This window comes from Eleutherodactylus coqui, chromosome 2 (assembly GCF_035609145.1).
Source record: "Eleutherodactylus coqui strain aEleCoq1 chromosome 2, aEleCoq1.hap1, whole genome shotgun sequence".
NCBI classification, from domain to species: Eukaryota; Metazoa; Chordata; class Amphibia; order Anura; family Eleutherodactylidae; genus Eleutherodactylus; species Eleutherodactylus coqui.
In genome coordinates this window covers 197,224,538-197,248,994 of record NC_089838.1, presented here as the reverse complement: position 1 = coordinate 197,248,994, position 24,457 = coordinate 197,224,538, and the positions used below count along the sequence as shown (strand labels likewise).

Genomic DNA, 24,457 nt, shown 5'->3' with positions numbered 1-24,457 from the left:
ATCAGCCTTGCCGTTTCTAGTACCGGGGCAGTAGGACATAATGAAAAAAAACTTGGAGAAGAATCTGGCCCATCATGCTTGTCTAGCAGATAAGCTCTGGGCAGTGCGGTTCTTATGGTCAGTAAGAACCGTTACTGGATGATGGGCTCCTTCCAAGAGTTGCCTCCATTTGCTGAAAGCCACTTTGATGGCCAGAAGCTCCTTGTTCCCAACATCATAGTTTTTCTCCATGGGTGATAAGGTATGGGACAGAAATGCACAAGGATGTAGTTGCATCTTATCTCTGACTCGTTGTGACAGGATAGTTCCTACTGTGGTGTCTGAGGCGTCCACCAGTACTGGTGCTGAAGTAAACAGAGTCTTTAGTTTCTCCAAAGCGACTTGTGCCTCCAGGGACCAGGAAACTGTGTATGCTTTCTTTATAAGCGATGGGAGAAATGACCTTTGAGAAGTCTTAAATAGATCTTCTGTAGAAGTTCGCAAAACCGATCAGGCACTGTACTGCTTTCAAATTTCTTGGAATGGGGCAATCGATGGTTAGGCTATCTGGAGAGATAATGTATCCCAGGAATTGCATTTGGGGCTGTTCAAACTGACACTTCTCTAGTTTCATGTAGAGATTATTCTTTTGGAGTCATTCCAAGACCACATGAACATGCCTGCGATGTTCCTTTAAGTTATCATAGAGGATGAGGATGTTAATGAGATATGCCACTATGAATTGGTCCAACAGGTCTCGAAATACATCATTGATAGGGTGTTGGAAGGTGGTGGGAGCATTGCAAAGACCAAACGGCATTACTAGGTATGCGAAATGTCTATATCGTGTTCTAAAAACAGTCTTGCACTCATCCCCTGGGTGAATCCGTACAAGGTTATAGGCCCCTCTTAGATCTACTTTAGTGAAGATCTTGGCGGTGTGGAGTCTCTCTAATAGTTCTGGAATCAAAAGAAGGTTGTATCGATTCTTGACCATAATCTTATTTAGCTCCCTGTAATCGATACATGGTCATAGGGTGGAGTTACTCTTTTCCACGAAAAATATGGGCGTCCCAGCTGGGAAAGAAGAAGTTTGAACAAACCACTTCTTCAGATTGTCATCCAGGTATTCTTGGAGTACTTTCAAGTCCAGTCCTGAAAGGTTATAGATCCGCCCAAATGGAATAAAAGCAATGGGGAGCAATTCCATAGGGACGATGAGGTAGCAGCTGGTCAGTTTTTTCTTGCTGCAGACATTCCTGATCATCTGGTATTGAACCGGTAATTTCTCATAGTCCTATAGGCCATCCTTGGGGTCTTGCACTGGTTTAGGGGTGGATGGTACTATCTTGCAGTTCTCTTTACAGTGCTCTGAAGGGAACACAATGGTCCTCGATTCCCAGTTAATAGAGGGATTATGGTTAGAGAACTAAGAGATTCCAAGAATCACCAGAAATTTATTGGATGAGATGAGCTGGAAGCTGGTTGTTTCTTGGTGGTCAGGTTTCATGCAGATCTCCAGTTTGATTGTCTCCTGTGCGACTGATCCTGAGGACAAGGGTGACCCATCCATGGTTTCCATATTGACAGATATGGGCTTTGGTCTACTTGTAATGCTCTTGTCAAGAGTAAATCTTAAGTCCATGATGTTTCTTCCTGCTCCCGAATCTAACATAGTCAAGCACTGTATCTTCCAATCTCCCATTGCGATTTCTATGGGGGGGGGGGGGGATGGTGGAATGGAGGAAAAGTTTTTACACAGTCTTGCACTATCGGTGAGAAGGCGTGTTTTGGAGCATCCCATTGTCTCATAATGGCTGGATTGGATGCGACCTTGATGTTGGCTAGGGAAACTGTCCTCTGGCATTTATTTGGGCAGTTTAAGGCATAATGTCTCGAGCTTCCACAATAAAGGTACAGATTTTCAGCACAGTGCCTTACTTTTTCAGAGGCGGAAAGTGGTCTACAGATGACGTCCACCTGCATTGGTTCCATCGTGGCCTCAGTCTTTGGCTGGGAACTCAACGAGGACTGGCTGACAGAATAAATAGGGTTATTGCCAAAGCTCCACAATCTCTGTTTTTGCTGCTTGGAAAGCTTCTGTTCAATTCGAATACATAGTTGAGTGAATTCTTCCAGATTACCAGGAGTCTCCACTCTAGCAAGCTCGTCCTTTATACTCTCAGATAATCCCTGTCGAAATTTGCTCTGTTGGGCACCAGTATTCCATGTGATATCAGTCAACTAGTGACAAAATTATGCCGTGTATTCAGCAATGGAACGTCACCCCTGCCGGAGGTTATGTATTCAGCTGTAGCACAGTGACTGGGATCATCAAAGATCTGATCCAAAGAGGTGGTGAAGGCAGCGAGGCTGTCGAGGAGATTAGTGTTGGTCTCTACATGCGGTGAGGCCCATGAAAGCGCCTTATCAGTGGAGAGGTTGATGGTGAAAAATACCTTCTTCCTGTCACTAGTAAACAAGGTGGGCTGCATCTGGAAATAAATCTGACATTAATTTAGGAAACCTCGGTACAATCCCCTGAAAATTTTGCTGGCAATGGTATGCCGACGTTTGGCACTGAATTGCGCATCTCCAAGAGTTGCCTCTGTAGCCCCTCGATCTCTCATTGCATAGCAGCAACCCTTTCCTAGTAGAAGGCACAAAATTCCTAAAGCTCTGTGACTTGTTTCCTGAGCATGGCCACTACGGACTCCATTTTATTTTGTAGCAGTTGCAAGCACTAGATTGGAGCCTCAGGTCTAATAGCCGCAGGTCTGGAGAGTAGTCAGAAGGGAAGCCAGGGGTTAGCAGAGAGAAGTCTCAGTTCACAGTAAAGGGGGATATGGCAAGTAGTGTAAGCAGAAGGGAAGCCAGGAGTCAATATCAGAAGGTCTAAGTAGAGTTGCAGAGCAGCAGGCAGAACTGGCGCTTGATTAAGGCTAACAGAACAATAAACATGCGCTGGTGCAGTTGCAGGGTCAGGCTTTTATAATGAGCCTAATCAGGAACTGAGTTGAGGTCAGGTCCAGGAGGCAGGAACTAGATAACTGGGATCAAGGAACAAGGCTTAGTCATGCAGGGGAACTGTCCACAGGCTGGATGGCTTAGTAGTGAGAGCTACTGACCGGAGAGCAGGAGGTCCTCAGTTTGACTCCTGACATGTGGGTTTGAATAGTGATGGTGGAACTGTTAGGACATTTAAAGTGGTTTGTCATTAAAAAAAAAATTCTGAACTCCTTACCGCATCTTCTCTTTGCTGATCTTGTCCAGTCCCCCCGAGTCAGCTTACCGTAAGCCAGCCAACTTGTTATGAAGCATGCATTCCTCACATTCTTCTTCCTGCGAGTCAGTGAAGGTCACGTCCCTGTGACATATTGTTCACTGGCTAGGAAAGAATGCTGATATATTGCAGAGACGGCACGCATGAGCAGTCTTTGCAATAGCTCGGCACGCCATGCTGGGCTGTGAACTGTGACATAGCGTACATTGCCGGGCAGGAAGGAGACTGTCTGTGAATGTACGTAAAGTCACAGGAAGCAGAGGAATCAGCCAGTTGGAGGTGAGGTGGCCAGGAGAAGATCAGTGAGGAGAAGCTCTGGTAAGTAGACTGCCTGGACAGAAATAGGTAAGTATGATTTTTTTTTAATTATTTTTTTTAATGACAACAGAAACGATGTTTTTAGATTAGTGTGTCTTTACACATTTGTGAATATAGTACACTGTATGCTGTATTTAATATCAGAGATACAACAGCTTTAATATATGTATAATCTAAATTACAGACTTCAACTGAAAATTTATCTTCAAGTTTTATGGAAGCTGCAGAAAGCCTCATTTTAAGCCTGAAGTCCCTTCAAGAAGAATTCAGCCATTCTGCTAAATCCCAGCTGATAGAAAACAGTGGAGAAACAACTATGGGGGCAGATTCAGAACCACAAAAGAGTGTAGAGGTTGCTACCAGAGCAGACTTCAAGAACAAGCAATCCACATCCTCAGGAGCAAAAAATGTTGAGGATTTAGAAGACTGCAAAATGCCTGATGCAAGGTACATAGTTACTCCTGGAAAAGTATCTATCTATCTATCTATCTATCTATCTATCTATCTATCTATCTATCTATCTATCTATCTATCTATCTATCTATCTATCTATCTATCTATTAGTGATGAGCAAGCATACTCGCTAAGGGCAATTGCTCAAGTGAGCATTGCCCTTAGCGAGTACCTGCCCGCTCGAGAGAAAAGGTTTGGCTCCCAGTGGCGGGCAGGGAGCAGCGGGGGAGAGCGTGGAGGAACGGAGGGAAGATCTCTCTCTGCTCACTGCTCACTGCCGCAACTCACCTGTCACCCGCGCCAGCACCTGAATCTTTTCTCTCGAGCGAGCAGGTACTCGCTAAGGGCAATGCTCGCTCGAGCAATTGCCCTTAGCGAGTATGCTCGCTCATCTCTATCTATCTATCTATCTATCTATCTATTTATTTATCTAACCACCCATGTACATGTACATCAATTGATAAATTAGTGTTTTGTATCAGCCATGTTCTTAAACTATATCATATGAACTTTGTTATGTTAGCTTAGGTATACAGTCTGACCATGTTCCTGATCCAATGGCTAGAGAAGTCTCTTGGGAATTGCATCCTCAGTGCTCTCAGGGTTGTAACCATGCTAGGCTTTGGGATAATGAAGCTACAAAAGAAGACTTTTCATGCGAGATGATGGCAGGAATAGAATCTGTAAGTAATATGCAAATGCAAATAAGATCATGAACTGACTTGAAAGTCTGGAATATAGCTACAGACATGTATATAACAAGAACCATTCTTTTTACAGTGTGCTATGTCTGGAAGGACACCATTAGAAAATAATATAGAATCTTTAAACTGTGGCGTAGTTTGTTTAGACGAGAAATCTAAAATATCATTACCAGAGCCCCTGGCTCTAAGAGCGACGCAAGCTGCAAAGTCAGAAGACATGTCACATACAGCTGCAGAGAAAAAACATAATGACTATCATGGAGAAGATGATCAGAAGGTTCCATCTAGAGAGGAAGCAGAATCTGCTGAAAACAGCTCAGCACAAGAAAAGGGAAGAGAAGAGATGGCATTGTCAACAGCAGATGGCTCATCAGAAGATAGCTCCACCGAGCAGGTAAATTTAGCCTTACTGTTTTGGGAAGACTTAATCATGACAACTGAAAAGTATATTGTCAAAATTAGTCAAAACGACTAGGGCTACATGGTTACTTTTGCCGTGACACATGCCATTCAGCCAAGGACTGCACTATTGTCCTACTACATCGCACCTTGCTGGAAGTGAATTCTTATATTTGTTTGGTTCTGGTAACTAGCAAGTTGCAGCGTGACTGCATACACTTACATTAGAATGCAATGCAGCCAGGGGCGGATTGAGGCTACCATGGGCATTGGGCTACATGAACATTTTAAAATGATCTGATGATTGCAGAACCAAGCTTAAAACATAGATATGGTACCAAAATCAAGCTTACTGTGTAGATATGATAACATAATTAAGCTTACTACATAAATATGGCAGCTGAACCAATCTTACTGCACAGATACGGTACCAGAACCAAGCTTATTATATAGATATAGTACCAGTACAGTACCAGATATAGTACCAGTACAGTACTTTTGTCCCCACCTCTCCTAGCCAACGCTTCCTCTTTTTCTCTCTTCCCCTGCACTGTCTCCCATTAATTGTGGAGCCAGACACTAGTATAGTATTTAGATAATTTGGTGGCCTCCACCTCTTACAGTCAGTGGATAACCTTAGGTTTCAGGGAATGTGAGTGGTGGAGACTACTCACTTGTCTGAATACAATGCTAGAGCCAGGCTCTGCATTAAATGGGAACATGTGTGGTTAGAAGAGATGAGGAGAAGAAGGGAAATAGAGAAGGAGAGAAGGGAGAGACAACAGTAAATATGCCATAGACTCGACTGCAACTGGCCTCACTGATCAGAGAATGGGAAAATCCTCTAGTAAGTCTAGTAAGACTAGATCTGTACGTGATTTGGGCAGCTATGGGGTGTCCCGGGAGCCTTGGGCCTATTTTGCAATCTGCCACTGGATGCATTAGGCATATAGTGCAATCTTTGCCTGTGTAAAGTATTTCACAGCCAAAGCTATTGTGTAGCCGAAGCCTTAAACTAAAACCCTGGCCCATTAGTTCCATAATCAACTCACACGGCACATTTTTGTCCTCTATTACAACAAGACTATGCTAGACTATAAAGCACAATTCAATTGGCCTAAATCTGAGATACAGTGGTCCCTCAAGATATAATAGTAATGTGTTCTGGGAAGACCATCATAAGTTAAAAATATTGTTACTTGAGAACAGAATTCTATGGAAAACTATTGCCTTAAATAAGAAAAGTAATTTGATAGCTATTACAGATAAAAGAAGTCCTTACTAGTGTTGGGTGATTATTGAAATATAAGGGTCAGGAGTGCCCATTTCGATTTTCATAAAATAATCATGAATGGGTGGAGCTGATTCTAAAGCCCATTAAAATCAATGGGAGTAAAAATCAGCTTCACTAAATTTTCCTCTAGGTGGGTGGGTGGTTAGGAGTGTTTTCTTTTTCCACGAATGTGGCTCAGTTTTTAGCACTGTTGCCTTTCAGTGCTTGCATCCTAGGTTCAAATTCCATCAAGGATAACATCTGCATGGACTCTGAAAAACTCCATGCAGATGTTGCCCTAGGACACATATGAACCCAGAGCTCAAGCACTGCAAGGCAGCACTGCTAACAACTGAGCCATAACACTTGTCTTTTCTGCTCCAAACAAGGAGAAGAACAGAAAAAATAAACATAAAGAGAACATAAAAATAACATCCAGATATTATTTTCGGACAGATTTGAACCTAGAGCTTCAGCACTACAAGGCAGCACTGCTAACAACTGAGCCACTGCACTTATCTGTTCTGACAACAACAAGAATAAACACAAAGAGACCATAAAAAAATATTTAAAAAACCCATCGAGATGTTGCCATTGGTCAGATTTCAGCTCCAGCACTACAAAGCAGCGATGCTCACAACCCAGCCACTACACCTGTCCTTTGTGCTCCAGAAGAGTCTTTTATCTTCTTTTAGTGTTTATTCTTCCTATCCTTCTTATCTGCTGTAGCAGAAAGCACAGGTGTGGTGGTTCAGATGCTAGAAGTGCTGGAGTTTTAGGTTCAGATCTGTCCAAGGGCAACATCTAGTTGGGCTTTTTAGTTGTGCTTATTCTTGTTGTTCTTGCCCTCCTCTGGAGCAGGATAGACAAGTGTAGTAGCTCAGTTGTTAGCCCTGCTACTTTGCAGTGCGGGAGTTGTGGGTTCACATCTGACAAAGGGCAACATCTGCATTGGGTTTTTCAAATTCCATGCAGATGTTGTCCTTGATGGGATTTGAACTTGGGACCCAACACTGAATAGCAAATTGCTAACAACTGAGTACATTCCTAAAAAAAACACACTCGCAAATCTCTCTGGCTTTTATTTGTTAAACAATTTTCTGTCAACCTTTGCTAAAAATCATACCGGGGTGACTTAAACATTTTTTGCAAATATCGGCCCGATTTCATCGTTGAGCTGATCACAACAAGCAACAATAGTCCTTACATTGCAAAGACAGAAAGTGCTGCCTAAAGCTGTAAATCACTTTCTATATTGAGAATAGGAGTGTCCGTCTTCAGGGTCTTACAATACACAGTGTACCAGAAAACAGAGCTGGCCTCATCTCATGTCCAGGGGAGCTGCTCATCCTGGCACAGGTAAGACTACTTAGTATATGATATAATATAGATACAGTTAGGCTAGGTACTTCTACTCACAGATTTCTCTTACTCTGACCTGTGAAAGACCAGAGCATGCTCATGAGAAGTCAGGATCTCATATCTCACTGGATAAGCAAATATGCCTCATGTGGGAAGATGTACTTAGTTATTATTACTATATACCTTCTTGTGATCATCGTCTATCATAATTGTCAGGATTGCCCTTCTTGTGGATTTCATCCCATATATCCTTAGTGCAAACAACTGGAGCAGTGCAGTATTTGATGAGATCCTAATATCATTCATCTTTGCTTATATTAAAGGTGTACAATTTATTGAACCTTGGAATTAGCTATTTATTCCATTTTGCTTTCATTCCTAAATATTAAGGGTCCTGCGGACAAGCTGGCTATGTCCTTTTTGGAGGCAGCTCATAATTTAATTGGTGAATTGATCCCTGGGAAAGAGGAAGCTGGTTTGTCTTCAGTAAGAAGAGTGGTTGTCATACTGACAGATTCTGAGAACGGGGACCTTATTATGGGCCAGGGAGAAGAGTTGTCTGATGCCAGTGGGAGCATCAGTAGTGTAGAGGTAAGTGGTTACCTCTTGGGTGGACCTCCTGTTGTCTTCTTTTTTTCATTAATAAAGAGGTTCATGAAGGTATCATTTGCTATTAATATTGCTTTTTTAGTTTTAGGCACAAATGTGTTAAAATAACAAAAGCAGCAGTACTTACCCATCTTCTGGCCGGTGATCCAGTGCTGCAACACACAGACCTCCCTGTCTGCAGTGGTTAGGTGCAATTCTCCTGGTGTCATAGAATTTAAGCTCTTTATGACCCAAAAAGATCTCTGGCCGCTAGAATCTAAATTGAAAATAGCTTGTTTTGCTCTTAAATAGAGATGAGTGAGTATACTTGCTAAAGGCAATTGCTCGAGCGAGCATTGCCTTTAGCGAGTACCTGCCCGCTCGAGACTGAAGGTTCAGGTGCCGGCGGCGGGCAGGGAGAGCGGGGCGGAACGGAGGGGAGATCTCTCTCTCCCTCTCCCCCGCTCCCTCTTGCTGACTGCCGCTACTCACCGCTCCCCCGCGCCGGTACCCGAACCTTCAGTCTTGAGCGAGCAGGTACTCGCTAAAGGCAATGCTCGCTCGAGCAATTGCCTTTAGCGAGTATACTCGCTCATCTCTACTCTTAAACAATTTAGGAATAATTTGTGAAACAATATTTGAGATCATAGATACATTAAATAGGATAATTTGGATACAAAATAATTTAATAAGAACATAATGCTCATGTTCTTGGTCAGCATTGACTGTGACTATATATTTATTTTGCCCCTCACAGCCTCCAATTGAAAACACTGATGATGCAGAACAAGTGAGATGCCATTCACAAGGCTGTGATGGCACTGGGACATCACAATGTCAAAAGATAGCAGAGAAGGAAGATCAACTCAACAAATTGACCTCAGAGAAGCTTGTATGTTCAGATGACTGTGGTGCAACAAATGAATCACATCCTAAGGTGCTTAGCAATATAGAAGGTGTAAAAGAAGGTAATTTTCTGCCGACAGATGAAAAGATAGGTGCTAATGACATGCAAGATATGGAGGCCACTATGGGTGATGAAATACAGAAGATTAAAAATGAGGACAAAAACAAAAGAGGAGATGACAAGAATACAATAAGTCCAAGGCAAAAATCTAACAGTGGAAATATTACAATAAATGTAAGCACAGGTGAGAGAGGAGATGGACTCACACAGCATGAAGCTGGTATAGATAAAACTGGGGTGACAGACAGAGGAGAAGAAGGTGCAGCAAAGGAGCATTACAAGGAATTGGTTCAAGATGATGAAACAGAAGTCACGACTGACAGAAGTCAATCTGTCCATTCAGAAGACATCGAGCAGATGAATAATGAAGCATGTCTGTGTCCAGGACCAGACTCTATGACCCATGAAGAGAAAGCTGATGAAACCAGTGACCGTATAAACCTCTCACAGTCGGAGACAGTAAGTGCTAAAGTAGAACCTGTTGCTACTTTAATAATTGTGCTGGTTTTTTTTTACAAACTCTAACAAACCTACTGCACTTCGGTATGTGTTGCTATATATGCATTTATAATAATATAAAAGGCATAATAAAAAGTAAAACTTCTGATTCTTGTCTTCATTAATAGTGTTCATATGAAGGTCCTGCTGGTACAGTGGTGAAGAGTGTTCTACTTTCAACTCAGGATCTCATCGGGAGTTTGACCTCACTGAAAGAAAAGTTGGGGAAGAATGACAAAATGATGAGATCAGTGAAGACTGATAGCCATATACTCCATTCAGCAGAGGACTGTCCAAATATGCATGTAGGTTTGATGGTTTTCTGTCTGATATGTACCATCAATATACGGTGGATATAATAAGTCTACACACCCCTATTAAAATGCCATATTGTTGTCATGTTAAATCTGAAATGAGTTATCTTTGTTAGATTTTTTTTATTTCCACCTTTAATGTGACCCGTTATCTGTACAATTCCATTGGGAAACAAACTGAAATCTTTTAGGGTGGAAAAATAAACAAAAAAAACACTAAAATAATCTGTTTGCATAAATATGAAATCATTGTCTGATTTTTTTTAAGATGACAAAAACCTGGCACTTTAGCAGGGGTGTGTAGACTTTGTATATCCACTGCATGTCCAGGATTGCACCTGTAAACAAATGCATGCCATTTCAAAACAACAGTCATTTACATTTGTTTTTTGCGACATTATATATTCTAAGTATGTAGGATACACCGCATTGCCACAAATAGGGGGATACATAAACATTCATATGTGCTTGTTGAATCATTCACCTTCATTCCATAGTTTCTGACAAGGTTAAGATCACGGTTTCATGTAGGCCAGTTAAGTTCCTTGGTACTTACTGTAGGCAAATGGTAGCTATAGCAAATCATACATTTGGCCAACTTGCTTTTTGGAATAATAATCATATAGTGTTATGTTAAAAATCATTGAGCTTTTCTTTATGACCCATTGCACTGTTCATGATTGTATATGTAAAATGTATGTATATAGTTTATTTTACTCACCCTTCAATAATGTGCTACTAATTGGCCAAATCATCTCAGTAGAAGGACTGTCTATGGCCGCCTGCAGATGGGCGCAAATTCCGCGGCGGGATTTCCTGCAGAATTTCCGCCCTTGGAAGCTGCCATAGGATTGCGTTAGCAAACGCAATCCTAGCCAGACGGCTGCGGTTTGTCCGCGCAAAATCTCGCGCGGCAAACAAACCGCAGCATGTTCTATTTCTGTGCGTCACTCACCAGCCACCGGCTCCGCTCTGCGCATTTGCCGGCTGCCCAGCAGATGAAAGATCCGGAGCTGCGGGGCGAGGACAAATACGCGCTGCTCTCTGCAGGCGCTCAGGTCGGGTCCCGCGGCGAGAATTCTTGCTGCCGGATCCGACCCGGCCGTCTGCAGGCGGCCTAAGTAATATGTATCTTTAAAAAATGATACATTTTATGTAAAACTGTATGCAGGTATTCATGTATGCAAAACTGGTTCCATGATATTCTACAGTAAATGCTATCATTTTTGAATCTAGAATGTGTAGTCACCTCAAGATGAGTTATTCATTAAGTGATTATGGATTCAATCATTTGTTTTTTCAGCAGCCCCACTTTTAGTACATAGCATACAGTAAATAATCACTTTACTATATGTGTGTATGTAGAAAATTCATTGTTGCAGCTAAAAATGTATTTTATTTAATAGTCAAATATTCATGAAGAATCCTTTTCTCAATCCTGCGACTCCTTGAACGGTAAGGGCATAATTGAATCTACACCAAATATGGTGCTAGGTCTTAGCCATGTCGGTGCCATATCAGAAGACCGAAGGGTACAACCGGAAGAAAATGCATCTGCAAGAAGTGAAAAGGGGAATCACAATATGCAACAGAATGACAAGGCGAGCCCTATAATAGCCGATAGCAGCATATTACAGGAGCATGAACAAAATCTCCCAATAGACAACAAAGATGAAGAATGGGTGCTCGGTGAAACAGGATTAGCAGTAAGTATCTACTCACAGACATAAAACGTTTTACAAAAAGAAATTATTAATAATTGTAACATTTTAAAAATATTTTACTTTCATATACCTCAAAGTTTAATGATAAGTATTTTGTTGTTCCACGCTCCAGGAAAAAGAATGTTTGAAACATTCAACCTTTAGAAAGGGAGAAGCGGAAGGAATGGTTCTTGAAAATCAAGGGCACATAGATTGGAAGAAAAAGTGGAGATCAGCATGTGAGCAGCAGATGGACAAACTCCGAAAATATGACGATGACTCAAAGCTAGAGGTGAACACAGTAAAAACCTTCCTAAAAAATCAATAATGCATATACACATATGTGCGTGACTATAAGGACAATAAAATACTGTAGAATACATATATAAAGAAGCTATAAAGTGCATAAGGCTAACATAATGAATGTAAGTATAATAAAATGGAATGCAAAGATTGTGTAATATAATATTTTATTGCCGTTTTCTTCAGTCTTCTATTTCTAAACGGATAAAACTTCAGATTATTGAAAAATCGAAAAATGAATCTGTCAGCTACAAGCAAAAACCGAGGCCACCCTCACTTACCGCAGTCCCCACTGAGTCTGAGATGCAAGAAGAGGTAAATCAGACTTCTTTCAGATGTGAGGATGAGGGGAATGGTGAACACACTGATGATATACAAGGAAATGAGGGAGATCTTGTGACACAAAGCAAAAATACTGGGACAGAACAAACATACAGCGATACAACAATGTGTGGCAACAATAATGAACAGGTAATCTATACAATGTCCATATTGGGCATCTTGCTTTGATTGGCCCTGTTTATATCTTTACTTCCCATCTTTTACAGATAGGTGCAGTGGTACTGTATTCTCACACATTTTCCTTACTACTGCTATATACTGTATTTAGTTCTTTCTTTACTATTTCATCTCCTCTACCCCATGCATACAGGTAACTCTACTAAATAGTGTTCTAGTTAACATAATACCTTAAAGCATTGAGTCATCCATTCCCTGACAGTATACAAAAATAGATAAATTATATTCTCACCCATCTATACAGAAAACTTGTAACATTAACCCCTTAATGAGGAAGCCTGTTTGTGTCTTAATGACCATTTTTTTCATTGTCACATTCCTGTTTCAATATATATATATATTTTTTTTCATATAAACATAATGCACGAAACATATAGGTAAGCAATGTTGTACATAAGTAACGAGTCGTGTTAAAAATACCAGATACATAGCATAGTGTATTGTAAAATAACAATAGTGTATAAACAAATGGAAAAGGGGGAACAAATAACAAGTCTAGGTAGACAAATAGACTCTTTGAATATTAAGGCATAGATCAACCTATTATGTAAGAAGGAAAAAACTTGCAATACGATTGATAGGTACATAACTGTATGTATCTCATTCTTTCGAAGAATGTACATCTATCTATGCTTGCCAAATATGTTGGTAGACAAGGACCGTAGAAGAGCCAATAGCTATCATTTTTTCGTACATGAATGTGTAATTGAGTAATGTGATAATTTCTCCAAGTTTTGGAGGACTTGAACTCTTCCAATGCCGACTAATCACTAAAATCTAAGCCCAGGAGGAATAATGTTAGCCCTGATAGTTAACAACGTCAAAGAGGGGGACTTTGGTATAACCCACTGAACAACTGAAGATAATAATTGAAAAACAGAATCCCAATTGGGTAATCCCACAGAATATGCAACGTAGTGCCTTTATGTCTGCATTTCCTCCAACAAACATCAGCAGGATTGGGGTAGATGTGGCTTAAGCGAACTGGAGTGCAGTACCAACGCAGTACAGTTTTCATAGCGGTTTCTACATGTGTACTACACTTGAGGGTCCTGTGTATTCATTTAAAAGCCTGTTTCCATCCTCACTCCGTAAATTGTTTAGTTAACTCATTTTCCCATTCTCGAAGTCATATATTTTCGAGAATTTGAAATGATTGCTTTATAAAATATAGATAGGTTTCATCTCCTTAGCTGCTTTAGATGATATCCTGAATGTTTCCAGGTTCCCCCAAAATAGAGGAAATTTGTTTTGGAAATGGTGTATCTGTAAATATTTGTAAAAATCCCCCTTAGGTAGAGACAACTGTGTAGCCAGCTTTCTATGTTGTATCAGAGAGTGTCCTTTGCACAGTTGTGCACTGTATCAATGCCTGTAGCTTTCCAGCTAGGGAGACTTAGATAAGTAATAGATATGTGAAAAAGGTCTATGGGGATATATTTGGCAAGTAAAGTATAAGGAGGGCCCACACTACAGTAAAACTCTCTACACATTTTCAGTGATATACAAGACAGTAAGGAGAGGCTACTGGGCATAGGAAGATTCAAATGGGTGGCCAAGAGTAAGGCTTTTAGTGTAGTAGGGTAAGCGAGATGATTCTCTCTGTGTACCTAAAGTATATTGGTTTCTATCCACCATTAATACGCCACCTGGAAAACATGGGCAGCCAAATAATAATTGCAGATATCTGGTAATTCAAGTCCTCCAACTAATTAATTTTTGGAAAGTAGGTTATGAGTAGAGATGAGCGAGCATACTCGTCCGAGCTTGATACTCGTTCGAGTATTAGGGTGTTCGAGATGCTCGTTACTCGTAACGAGCACCACGTGATGTTCGAGTTACTTTCACTTTCTTCCCTGAGAAATTTGCGCGCTTTTCTGGCCAATAGAAAGACAGGGAAGGCATTACAACTTCCCCCTGCGACGTTCAATCCCTATACCACCCCCCTGCAGTGAGTGGCTGGCGAGATTAGGTGTCACCCGAGTATTGAAATCTGCCCCTCCCGCGGCTCGCTACGGATGCATTCTGACATTAGTTCAGGGAAAGTGCTATCGTGTTGGAGCTGCTATAGGGAGAGTGTTAGGAGTATTTTAGGTTTCAAGAACCCCAACGGTCCTTCTTAAGGCCATAAATCTTCTCTATATGCGCTCAATGGGGCCGGCGGCAGCAGCGCCGACCCCATTGAGAACATATAGAAGACAAATCCTTCTTCTCTGCCACAGCTGTAACAGCTGTGGCAGAGAAGAACGATGTTTGCCCATTGAATTCAATGGAGCCGGCAATACAGCAGGTTCCACTGAAAGCAATGGGCTGCCGGCGATCGCAGGATGAATTGTCGGGAAGGGGTTAAATATGTAACCCCTTCCCTGCAATTCATCCAGAAATGTGTTACAATAAAAATATATACCGGCGTATAAGGCGACGGGGCGTATAAGACGACCCCCCAACTGTCACCTTATACGCCGGCAATACAGTGGAGCAAAGAATAAAAATCATTACTTACTTCTTCTGACGTTCTGCGGCGCTCCTGCAGGCTGTTGCTCCCTCCTGGTTCCCGGCAGAGCATTGATTTCTCTACGAAGGGCTTTAAATCCCCGCCTCCAGAAACACACGTGCCTTCAGCCAATCACAGCCAATGACAATGATGTCATTGAATGGCTGTGATTGGCTGTGTTTCTGGAGGCGGGGATTTCAAGCCCTGCCTCCAGAAAGCAATACTCTGCCGTGGACCAGGAGGGAGCAACAGCCTGCAGGAGCGCCGCAGAATGTCAGAAGAAGTAAGTAATGATTTTTATTCTTTGCTCCACTGTATTGCCGGCGTATAAGGTGACAGTTGGGGGGTCGTCTTATACGCCCCGTCGCCTTATACGCCGGTATATATTTTTATTGTAACACATTTCTGGATGAATTGCAGGGAAGGGGTTATATATTTAACCCCTTCCCGACAATTCATCCTGCGATCGCCGGCAGCCCATTGCTTTCAGTGGAACCTGCTGTATTGCCGGCTCCATTGAATTCAATGGGCAAACATCGTTCTTCTCTGCCACAGCTGTTACAGCTATGGCAGAGGAGAACGATCTTTACGCTGACAGTGCGGGGGGGGGGGGCACTCTTGCCGCTATTGTGGCTTAATAGTGGGACCTGGGAACTTGAGATGCAGCCCAACATGTAGCCCCTCGCCTGCCCTATCCGTTGCTGTGTCGTTCCCATCACTTTGTAGAATTGCCCAGATTTTCACAGACGAAAACCTTAGCGAGCATCGGCGATATACAAAAATGCTCGGGTCGCCCATTGACTTCAATGGGGTTCGTTACTCGAAACGAACCCTCGAGCATTGCGAAAATTTCGTCCCGAGTAACGAGCACCCGAGCATATTGGTGCTCGCTCATCTCTAGTTATGAGCAATGCAGAGTTTACGATTAGCCCAGACAAAAAACGATAGGATATGTTTCATAGCAAGGAAGAAACAGTACAGGACTTCTACAGAAAGGGTTTAAAATCAGTAAAGTTGAGTGAAACTTAAAGGGGGGAGACACAAATTAAATATTAGAAAAAACTTTCTGACAGTGAGGGTGATCAATGAGTGGAACAGGTTACCACGGGAGGTGGCGAGTTCTCCTTCAATGGAAGTGTTCAAACAGAAGCTGGACAAATATCTGTGTGGGATTATTTAGTGACTCCTGCACTGAGCAGGGGGTTGGACCCGATGACCCTGGTGGTCCCTTCCAACTCTACTATTCTATGAAAGTAACTTAGGCAATAGCAACATTGAAAACGTGGCGATTCTACCCAAGATACTTCCAATTTAGTCAGTCATTGAGCTTCCAGCTGTATTGACCATATCATAGGATCATAATTGTGCTTATAAAGATCTCTACTCAAAGCCATTATTGTAACCCCAAGATATCGAATACACTCTCATTGCCAATCTAAGCCATATTTCCATATTTTCTTGCATGAAATCCAGGGACATAGTTGAAATATTGAATTGTAAAACTTCAAGTGCAAACGATGTTCGACAGCTCATCACAGTGATCCTTGGCTGTTACACAGGAGCGAGTATCGTTGGCTCACAGCGCTGCCGTCATGGAGGCAGGGCAGCCGGAGAGCATTCTCCCCCCACCTGCCTCCATTCACAGTAAGCAGACAGTCATTCAAAAATAAATGACTTTTTTTTGCGTTTAACAGCACTTTCAGTTTTCTGCATGTACAAACTGAACAACTGAGCAATTCTCGTTCAGTTGCTGCATGTGCTTATATGGAATGGTTCTGAATGATAATCGTCCCATGTAAAAGGGCCATAACACTAACCACAAAGGAAAGACTAATCACTAATTTTCCTCTGCAGGGGTCCTTAAAAGATTTAACAATGTCTTTACTGGAAGCCACAAACTGTTTGATTGGAAGATTAGCCTCATTGAAGGGAGAATTGGGGAGATCTCAGGTGTCGGACTCATCTGTCTCATGCAAAGAGATTGAGCAGAATGTGCAAGATATCCAGGAGCAAGAATCTGATGTTGAGGTCACAGATGAGGTAAGAACATTCAATCGACTATTACTCTTTTATAGATGTCTGCATCTAAAAGGGCTGTCTCATGAAGGCAACCTTTCTATAAATAGAGGCTGGCTCGATAAGCAGCCGATTGTTATGGATGCAGCTTCTTTAACCGACAATCATTTATTATTTAGCTGTTCCTTGGTCACTGCTAGCCCTTGAGCTGAATGTCCCCATATCAAGTATTAATGGGCCAAATACCCTATTTTTACATCCGTACTGTACATGCACAAGGGTGGTTTTAATAAGAAAGCTCCTTTAAATATCAGCCAGTGAATGTTCTGTATAATGAAGTTATTAGGAACGCAATTCAGTTTTTACCAGAGATGGCGCTCCTTTCGGTCAAACGGGGTCCAATTGCTAAGACCAAGAGATCACTCTTAAATTTCTTTCTGATGGCAATGAGACAAATTATCCCCAGATGTTGGAGATCCACTACTCCTCCCACGAGGTTGATGTGGTTGGAGGCTATGGATAATCTTAAATATATGGAAAAACTGTGTGCAAGTGATTGAAAACAAATTCAAAAGCACTACAGCTTATAGGCAGTCTGGATCCAGTTTCGCCCTTCTCCTAGGGCGGGGTCCTGGCTCCAAAGAGGTGTTATGACATCATAGTTGACAGCTTTGCATTCAAACCATCATCTAAGAAACATGTAAGTCCGTTGTTAGGTGCCAGGTTCACACTGGATACCCCCCTCCCTCTTTCCAGCCTTTTATCCCTAGAATATAACTATTAGAGATGAGCGAGTATATTTGCTAAGGCTAACTACTCAAGCGAGTAGTGCCTTAGCCGAGTATCCTTCCGCTCGTCTCTAAAGATTCGGGGGCCGGCGGCGGGCGGGGAGCGGCGGGGGAGAGCGGGCAGGAACGGAGGGGAGATCTCTCTCTCCTTCTCTCCCCCAGCTCCTTCCTGCTCACCGCCGCAACTCACCTGTCATCCGCGCCGGCAGCCAAATCTTTACAGAAGAGCGGGGGAGGATACTCGGCTAGGGCACTACTCGCTCGAGTAGTTAGCCTTAGCGAGTATACTCGCTCATCTCTAATAACTATCCCATTTCTAAATATCTCTCCCATCTTGTTCACTTTTTCTATTTCTACTCTTACATTTCTTTCTTTCCTGTTAGCTAATCCCTACCTCCTTGGTAGGTGTTTTTACTTATTTAGTTCTTGTCTCCAAGAAAAAAGGCTAGGCTTAAAACCAAAACATCAGCTTCTTTATCAGTTATAGATTGGTTTGAACCAGGACTTTTAGGCTATTAGGCTGCACCTTACTTTATGATGATCTGTAATATATCAGTCTTGCAAAAAGTGTGCACGATAATGTATGATGTACCATTGTTCTATGGCATTTGTAATAACAATAAAATATTTTTGAACCATAAATATCAACCAGTAGAAATAGAGCTAAAAGTACAAGAACAGCTGGTCTTTATGAAAGAGATCAGATTCCAAAATACTATACTGGCCTTTAATTTCCAACTCAAATACAGGGAGCAGAGATTAAAGAAAATACCTGGAAAAATGAGCATATTGATCTTAACAAGTTGTTGTCTCTCCAGGCTCCAACGTCATTAATGATGGAAACAGAAGATAGCAATAGCTCCAGTGACATTATTAGAAACAGAACTACCATGGACATCTCAACAAAGAAGGCTGAAAACTGTCAAGCCATGAACAATTACCCAATACAGGAAACAAGTGCTGATGAAGAATCTAGAGGAGTCATACAAAGACAGCAGGCAAGATGTGAAGAAAAGGTAGAAAGTAGTGAGATGGTGGTCTCCATTACTAGCAACCTTGCTATAATCCAAAATAATCGAAATCAAGGAGAACATTGTCATATGCTGAAAGGCACACAGTTAGAAATTTCCACTCGTTCTGTGGAGACTTTTCATCAGATAGGCAACACAGATGATACCCAGATGCAGTTCAACAATAAAACCAAAATATCTCAAGAAGAGAGAAGTCCAAACGTACAGGTAAGAGAAACCTACAAGGATAGGGAAAGTAAGATACGTTTTATTGTAAAGACTTTGTGAAAGAGTGGCGCTGTTTCTGGAAGAAAGCAGAAATGCTTATCTAATCTCATACAAAGTCTTAGAAGTGTTTTTACAGTAGACAATTGCAACGTATGTTTTATACATTGTTAGAATTGTATAAACCACCTATGTGGGAGATATATTTACCTGTTTCCACTTCTGCCATCACATCCAGCAGAACTTTCAGTGCTCTAGTCCTAACTTTGACTGTCATAGTATAAATTTCCATGATCATCTGAAAGTGTGAAATATACAGTACTGACAATGCGGCAAATTTACTAATACTGACTAAAGGTCCAAATTTGCTACAGATTCTATAGCAGATATTGGTGCGGATCGACAGTAGAGATGAGCGAGCACCAAAATGCTCGGGTGCTCGTTACTCGGGACGAACTTTTCGCGATGCTCGAGGGTTCGTTTCGAGTAACGAACCCCATTGAAGTCAATGGGCGACCCGAGCATTTTTGTATTTCGCCGATGCTCGCTAAGGTTTCCTTGTGTGAAAATCTGGGCAATTCAAGAAAGTGATGGGAACGACACAGCAACGGATAGGGCAGGCGAGGGGCTACATGTTGGGCTGCATCTCAAGTTCACAGGTCCCACTATTAAGCCACAATACCGGCAAGAGTGGGGCCCCCCCCCCCTCCCAAAAACTTTTACTTCTGAAAAGCCCTCATTAGCATGGCATACCTTAGCTAAGCACCACACTACCTCCAACAAAGCACAATCACTGCCTGCATGACACTCCACTGCCACTTCTCCTGGGTTACATGCTGCCCAACCCCCCCCCCCCCCCTGCACGACCCTGCGTCCACAGCGCACACCAAACTGTCCCTGCGCAGCCTTCAGCTGCCCTAATGCCACACCACCCTCATGTCTATTTAGAAGTGCGTCTGCCATGAGGAGGAACCGCAGGCACACACTGCAGAGGTTGGCACGGCTAGGCAGCGACCCTCTTTAAAAGGGGCGGGGCGATAGCCCACAATGCTGTACAGAAGCAATGAGAAATAGAATCCTGTGCCACCGCCATCAGGAGCTGCACACGTGGGCATAGCAATGGGGAACCTATGTGCCACACACTATTCATTCTGTCAAGGTGTCTCTGCATGCCCCAGTCAGACCGGGCTTTTTAATTCATAGACACAGGCAGGTACAACTCCCTATTGTGAAGTCCCTGTCGACCGACAGCATGGGTGGCTCCCTGGAACCCACCGGCGATACACAAAAATATCCCATTGCATTGCCCAACACAGCTGAGGTAGTAATGTCGTGCTTAATGCAGGTGGGCTTCGGCCCACACTGCATGCCCCAGTCAGACTGGGGTTCTTTACAAGTGGAAACAGATGCATTTATAATTCCCTGTGGACCCACAGCATGGGTGGGTGCCAGGAAGCCACCGGCGGTACATAGAAATATCCCATTGCAGTGCCCAACACAGCTGAGGTAGTAATGTCGTGCTTAATGCAGGTGGGCTTCGGCCCACACTGCATGCCCCAGTCAGACTGGGGTTCTTTACAAGTGGAAACAGATGCATTTATAATTCCCTGTGGACCCACAGCATGGGTGGGTGCCAGGAAGCCACCGGCGGTACATAGAAATATCCCATTGCAGTGCCCAACACAGCTGAGGTAGTAATGTCGTGCTTAATGCAGGTGGGCTTCGGCCCACACTGCATGCCCCAGTCAGACTGGGGTTCTTTACAAGTGGAAACAGATGCATTTATAATTCCCTGTGGACCCACAGCATGGGTGGGTGCCAGGAAGCCACCGGCGGTACATAAATATATCCCATTGCATTGCCCATCACAGCTGAGGTAATGTCATGTTTAATGCAAGTGGGCTTCGGCCCACACTGCATGCCCCAGTCAGACTGGGGCTCTTTAGAAGTGGACACATGTAGTTACAACTCCGTGTGAACCCACGGCATGGGTGGCTCCCTGGAACCCACCGGCGGTACATACATATATCCCATTGCAGTGCCCAACACAGCTGATGTAACGTCAGCTGTAATGCAGGTGGGCAAAAAATTAATTGGATTACACTGTAGGCGAGGGCCCACAAAAATTGGTGTACCAACAGTACTAATGTACCTCAGAAAAATTGCCCATGCCCAACCAAGATGGCAGGTGAAACCTATTAATCGCTTTGGTTAATGTGGCTTAAGTGGTAACTAGGCCTGGGGGCAGCCCAGTTTAACGAAAAATTGGTTCAAGTTAAACTTTCAACGCTTTTAAGAGCATTGAAACGTATAAAAATTGTTTAGAAAAATTATATGAGTGAGCCTTGTGGCCCTAAGAAAAATTGCCCGTTCGGCGTGATTACGTGAGGTTTCAGGAGGAGGAGCAGGAGGAGGAGGAGGAATATTATACACAGATTGATGAAGCAGAAATGTCCCCGTTTTGGATGGTGAGAGAGAACGATGCTTCCATCCGCGGGTGCAGCCTACGTATTGCTTAGGTATCGCTGCTGTCCGCTGGTGCAGAAGAGAAGTCTGGGGAAATCCAGGCTTTGTTCATCTTGATGAGTGTAAGCCTGTCGGCACTGTCGGTTGACAGGTGGGTACGCTTATCCGTGATGATTCCCCCAGCCACACTAAACACACTCTCTGACAAGACGCTAGCCGCAGGACAAGCAAGCACCTCCAGGGCATACAGCGCGAGTTCAGGCCACGTGTCCAGCTTCGACACCCAGTAGTTGTAGGGGGCAGAGGCGTCACGGAGGACGGTCGTGCGATCGGCTACGTACTCCCTCACCATCCTTTTACAGTGCTCCCGCCGACTCAGCCATGACTGGGGAGCGGTGACACAGTCTTGCTGGGGAGCCATAAAGCTGGCAAAGGCCTTGGAGAATGTTCCCCTGTCTGCGCTGTACATGCTGCCTGATCTCTGCGCCTCCCCTGCTACCTGGCCCTCGGAACTGCGCCTTCTGCCACTAGCGCTGTCGGATGGGAAGTTTACCATCAGTTTGTCCACCAGCGCCCTGTGGTATAGCATCATTCTCGAACCCCTTTCCTCTTCGGGAATGAGAGTGCAAAGGCTCTCCTTATACCGTGGGTCGAGCAGTGTGTACACCCAGTAATCCGTAGTGGCCAGAATGCGTGTAACGCGAGGGTCACGAGAAAGGCATCCTAACATGAAGTCAGCCATGTGTGCCAGGGTAACTGTACGCAACACATGGCTGTCCTCACTAGGAAGATCACTTTCAGGATCCTCCTCCTCCTCCTCCTCCTCCTCCTCCGGCCATACACGCTGAAATGATGACAGGCAAGCAGCATGGGTACCGTCAGCAGTGGGCCAAGCTGTCTCTTCCCCCTCCTCCTCATCCTCCTCATGCTCCTCCTCCTCCTCCTGAAGGCGCTGAGATATAGACAGGAGGGTGCTCTGACTATCCAGCGACATACTGTCTTCCCCCGGCTCTGTTTCTGAGCGCAAAGCGTCTGCCTTTATGCTTTGCAGGGAACTTCTCAAGATGCATAGCAGAGGAATGGTGACGCTAATGATTGCAGCATCGCCGCTCACCACCTGGGTAGACTCCTCAAATTTTCCAAGGACCTGGCAGATGGCTGCCAACCAGGGCCACTCTTCTGTAAATAATTGAGGAGGCTGACTCACACTGCGCCGCGCAAGTTGGAGTTGGTATTCCACTATAGCTGTACGCTGCTCATAGAGTCTGGCCAACATGTGGAGCGTAGAGTTCCACTGTGTGGGCACGTCGCACAGCAGTCGGTGCACTGGCAGATTAAACCGATGTTGCAGTGTCCGCAGGGTGGCAGCGTGCGTGTGGGATTTGCGGAAATGTGCGCAGAGCTGGCGCACCTTTCCGAGCAGGTATGACAAGTGGGGGTAGCTTTTCAGAAAGCGCTGAACCACCAAATTAAACACATGGGCCAGGCATGGCACGTGCGTGAGGCTGCCGAGCTGCAGAGCCGCCACCAGCTTACGGCCGTTGTCACACACGACCATGCCCGGTTGGAGGCTCAGCGGCGCAAGCCAGCGGTCGGTCTGCTCTGTCAGACCCTGCAGCAGTTCGTGGGCCGTGCGCCTCTTCTCTCCTAAGCTGAGTAGTTTCAGCACGGCCTGCTGACGCTTGCCCACCGCTGTGCTGCCACGCCGCGTTACACCGACTGCTGGCGACGTGCTGCTGACACATCTTGATTGCGAGACAGAGGTTGCGTTGGAGGAGGAGGAGGAAGGTGCTTTAGTGGAGGAAGCATACACCGCCGCAGATACCACCACCGAGCTGTGGCCCGCAATTCTGGGGGTGGGTAGGACGTGAGCGGTCCCAGGCTCTGACTCTGTCCCAGCCTCCACTAAATTCACCCAATGTGCCGTCAGGGAGATATAGTGGCCCTGCCCGCCTGTGCTTGTCCACGTGTCTGTTGTTAAGTGGACCTTGGCATTAACCGCGTTGGTGAGGGCGCGTACAATGTTGCGGGAGACGTGGTCGTGCAGGCCTGGGACGGCACATCGGTAAAAGTAGTGGCGACTGGGAACCGAGTAGCGCGGGGCCTCCGCCGCCATCATGCTTTTGAAAGCCTCCGTTTCCACAAGCCTATACGGCAGCATCTCTAGGCTGATCAATTTTGCAATGTGCACGTTTAACGCTTGAGCGTGCGGGTGCGTGGCGTCGTACTTGCGCTTGCGCTCAAACTGTGGCGCTAGCGACGTCTGGACGCTACGCTGAGAGACATTGCTGGATGGGGCCGAGGACAGCGGAGGTGAGGGTGTGGGTGCAGGCCAGGAGACGGTAGTGCCTGTGTCCTCAGAGGGGGGTTGGATCTCAGTGGCAGGTTGGGGCACAGGGGGAGAGGCAGTGGTGCAAACCGGAGGCGGTGAACGGGCATCGTCCCACCTTGTGGGGTGCTTGGCCATCATATGCCTGCGCATGCTGTTGGTGGTGCCTCCCCAGCTGATCTTGGCGCGACAAAGGTTGCACACCACTGTTCGTCGGTCGTCAGGCGTCTCTGTGAAAAACTGCCACACCGTAGAGCACCTTGACCTGTGCAGGGTGGCATGGCGCGAGGGGGCGCTTTGGGAAACAGTTGGTGGATTATTCGGTCTGGCCCTGCCTCTACCCCTGGCCACCACACTGGCTCGGCCTGTGCCCACACCCTGACTTGGGCCTCCGCGTCCTCGCCCGCGTCCACGTCCTATAGGCCTACCCCTACCCCTCAGCATGGTGTATTACCAGTGATTTGAT

The 24,457-nt window shown here is 44.4% G+C and overlaps 1 protein-coding gene across 1 annotated transcript in view; it reads left to right on the top strand.

The window, feature by feature from the left end:
* The first annotated feature begins 3,782 nt into the window (after positions 1-3,782).
* LOC136612081 (centromere-associated protein E-like) overlaps positions 3,783-24,457 on the top strand; it is a 50,698-nt gene continuing 30,023 nt past the window's right edge. Inside the window, exons 1-11 of the mRNA XM_066592181.1 lie at positions 3,783-4,027; positions 4,557-4,716; positions 4,814-5,131; positions 8,162-8,362; positions 9,117-9,785; positions 9,953-10,129; positions 11,545-11,844; positions 11,975-12,133; positions 12,331-12,615; positions 17,012-17,197; positions 18,780-19,199. Of these exons, the coding sequence (XP_066448278.1) occupies positions 3,795-4,027; positions 4,557-4,716; positions 4,814-5,131; positions 8,162-8,362; positions 9,117-9,785; positions 9,953-10,129; positions 11,545-11,844; positions 11,975-12,133; positions 12,331-12,615; positions 17,012-17,197; positions 18,780-19,199 (3,108 nt within the window). The 5' untranslated portion in view covers positions 3,783-3,794. The remainder of the gene's footprint in view (positions 4,028-4,556; positions 4,717-4,813; positions 5,132-8,161; positions 8,363-9,116; positions 9,786-9,952; positions 10,130-11,544; positions 11,845-11,974; positions 12,134-12,330; positions 12,616-17,011; positions 17,198-18,779; positions 19,200-24,457) is intronic.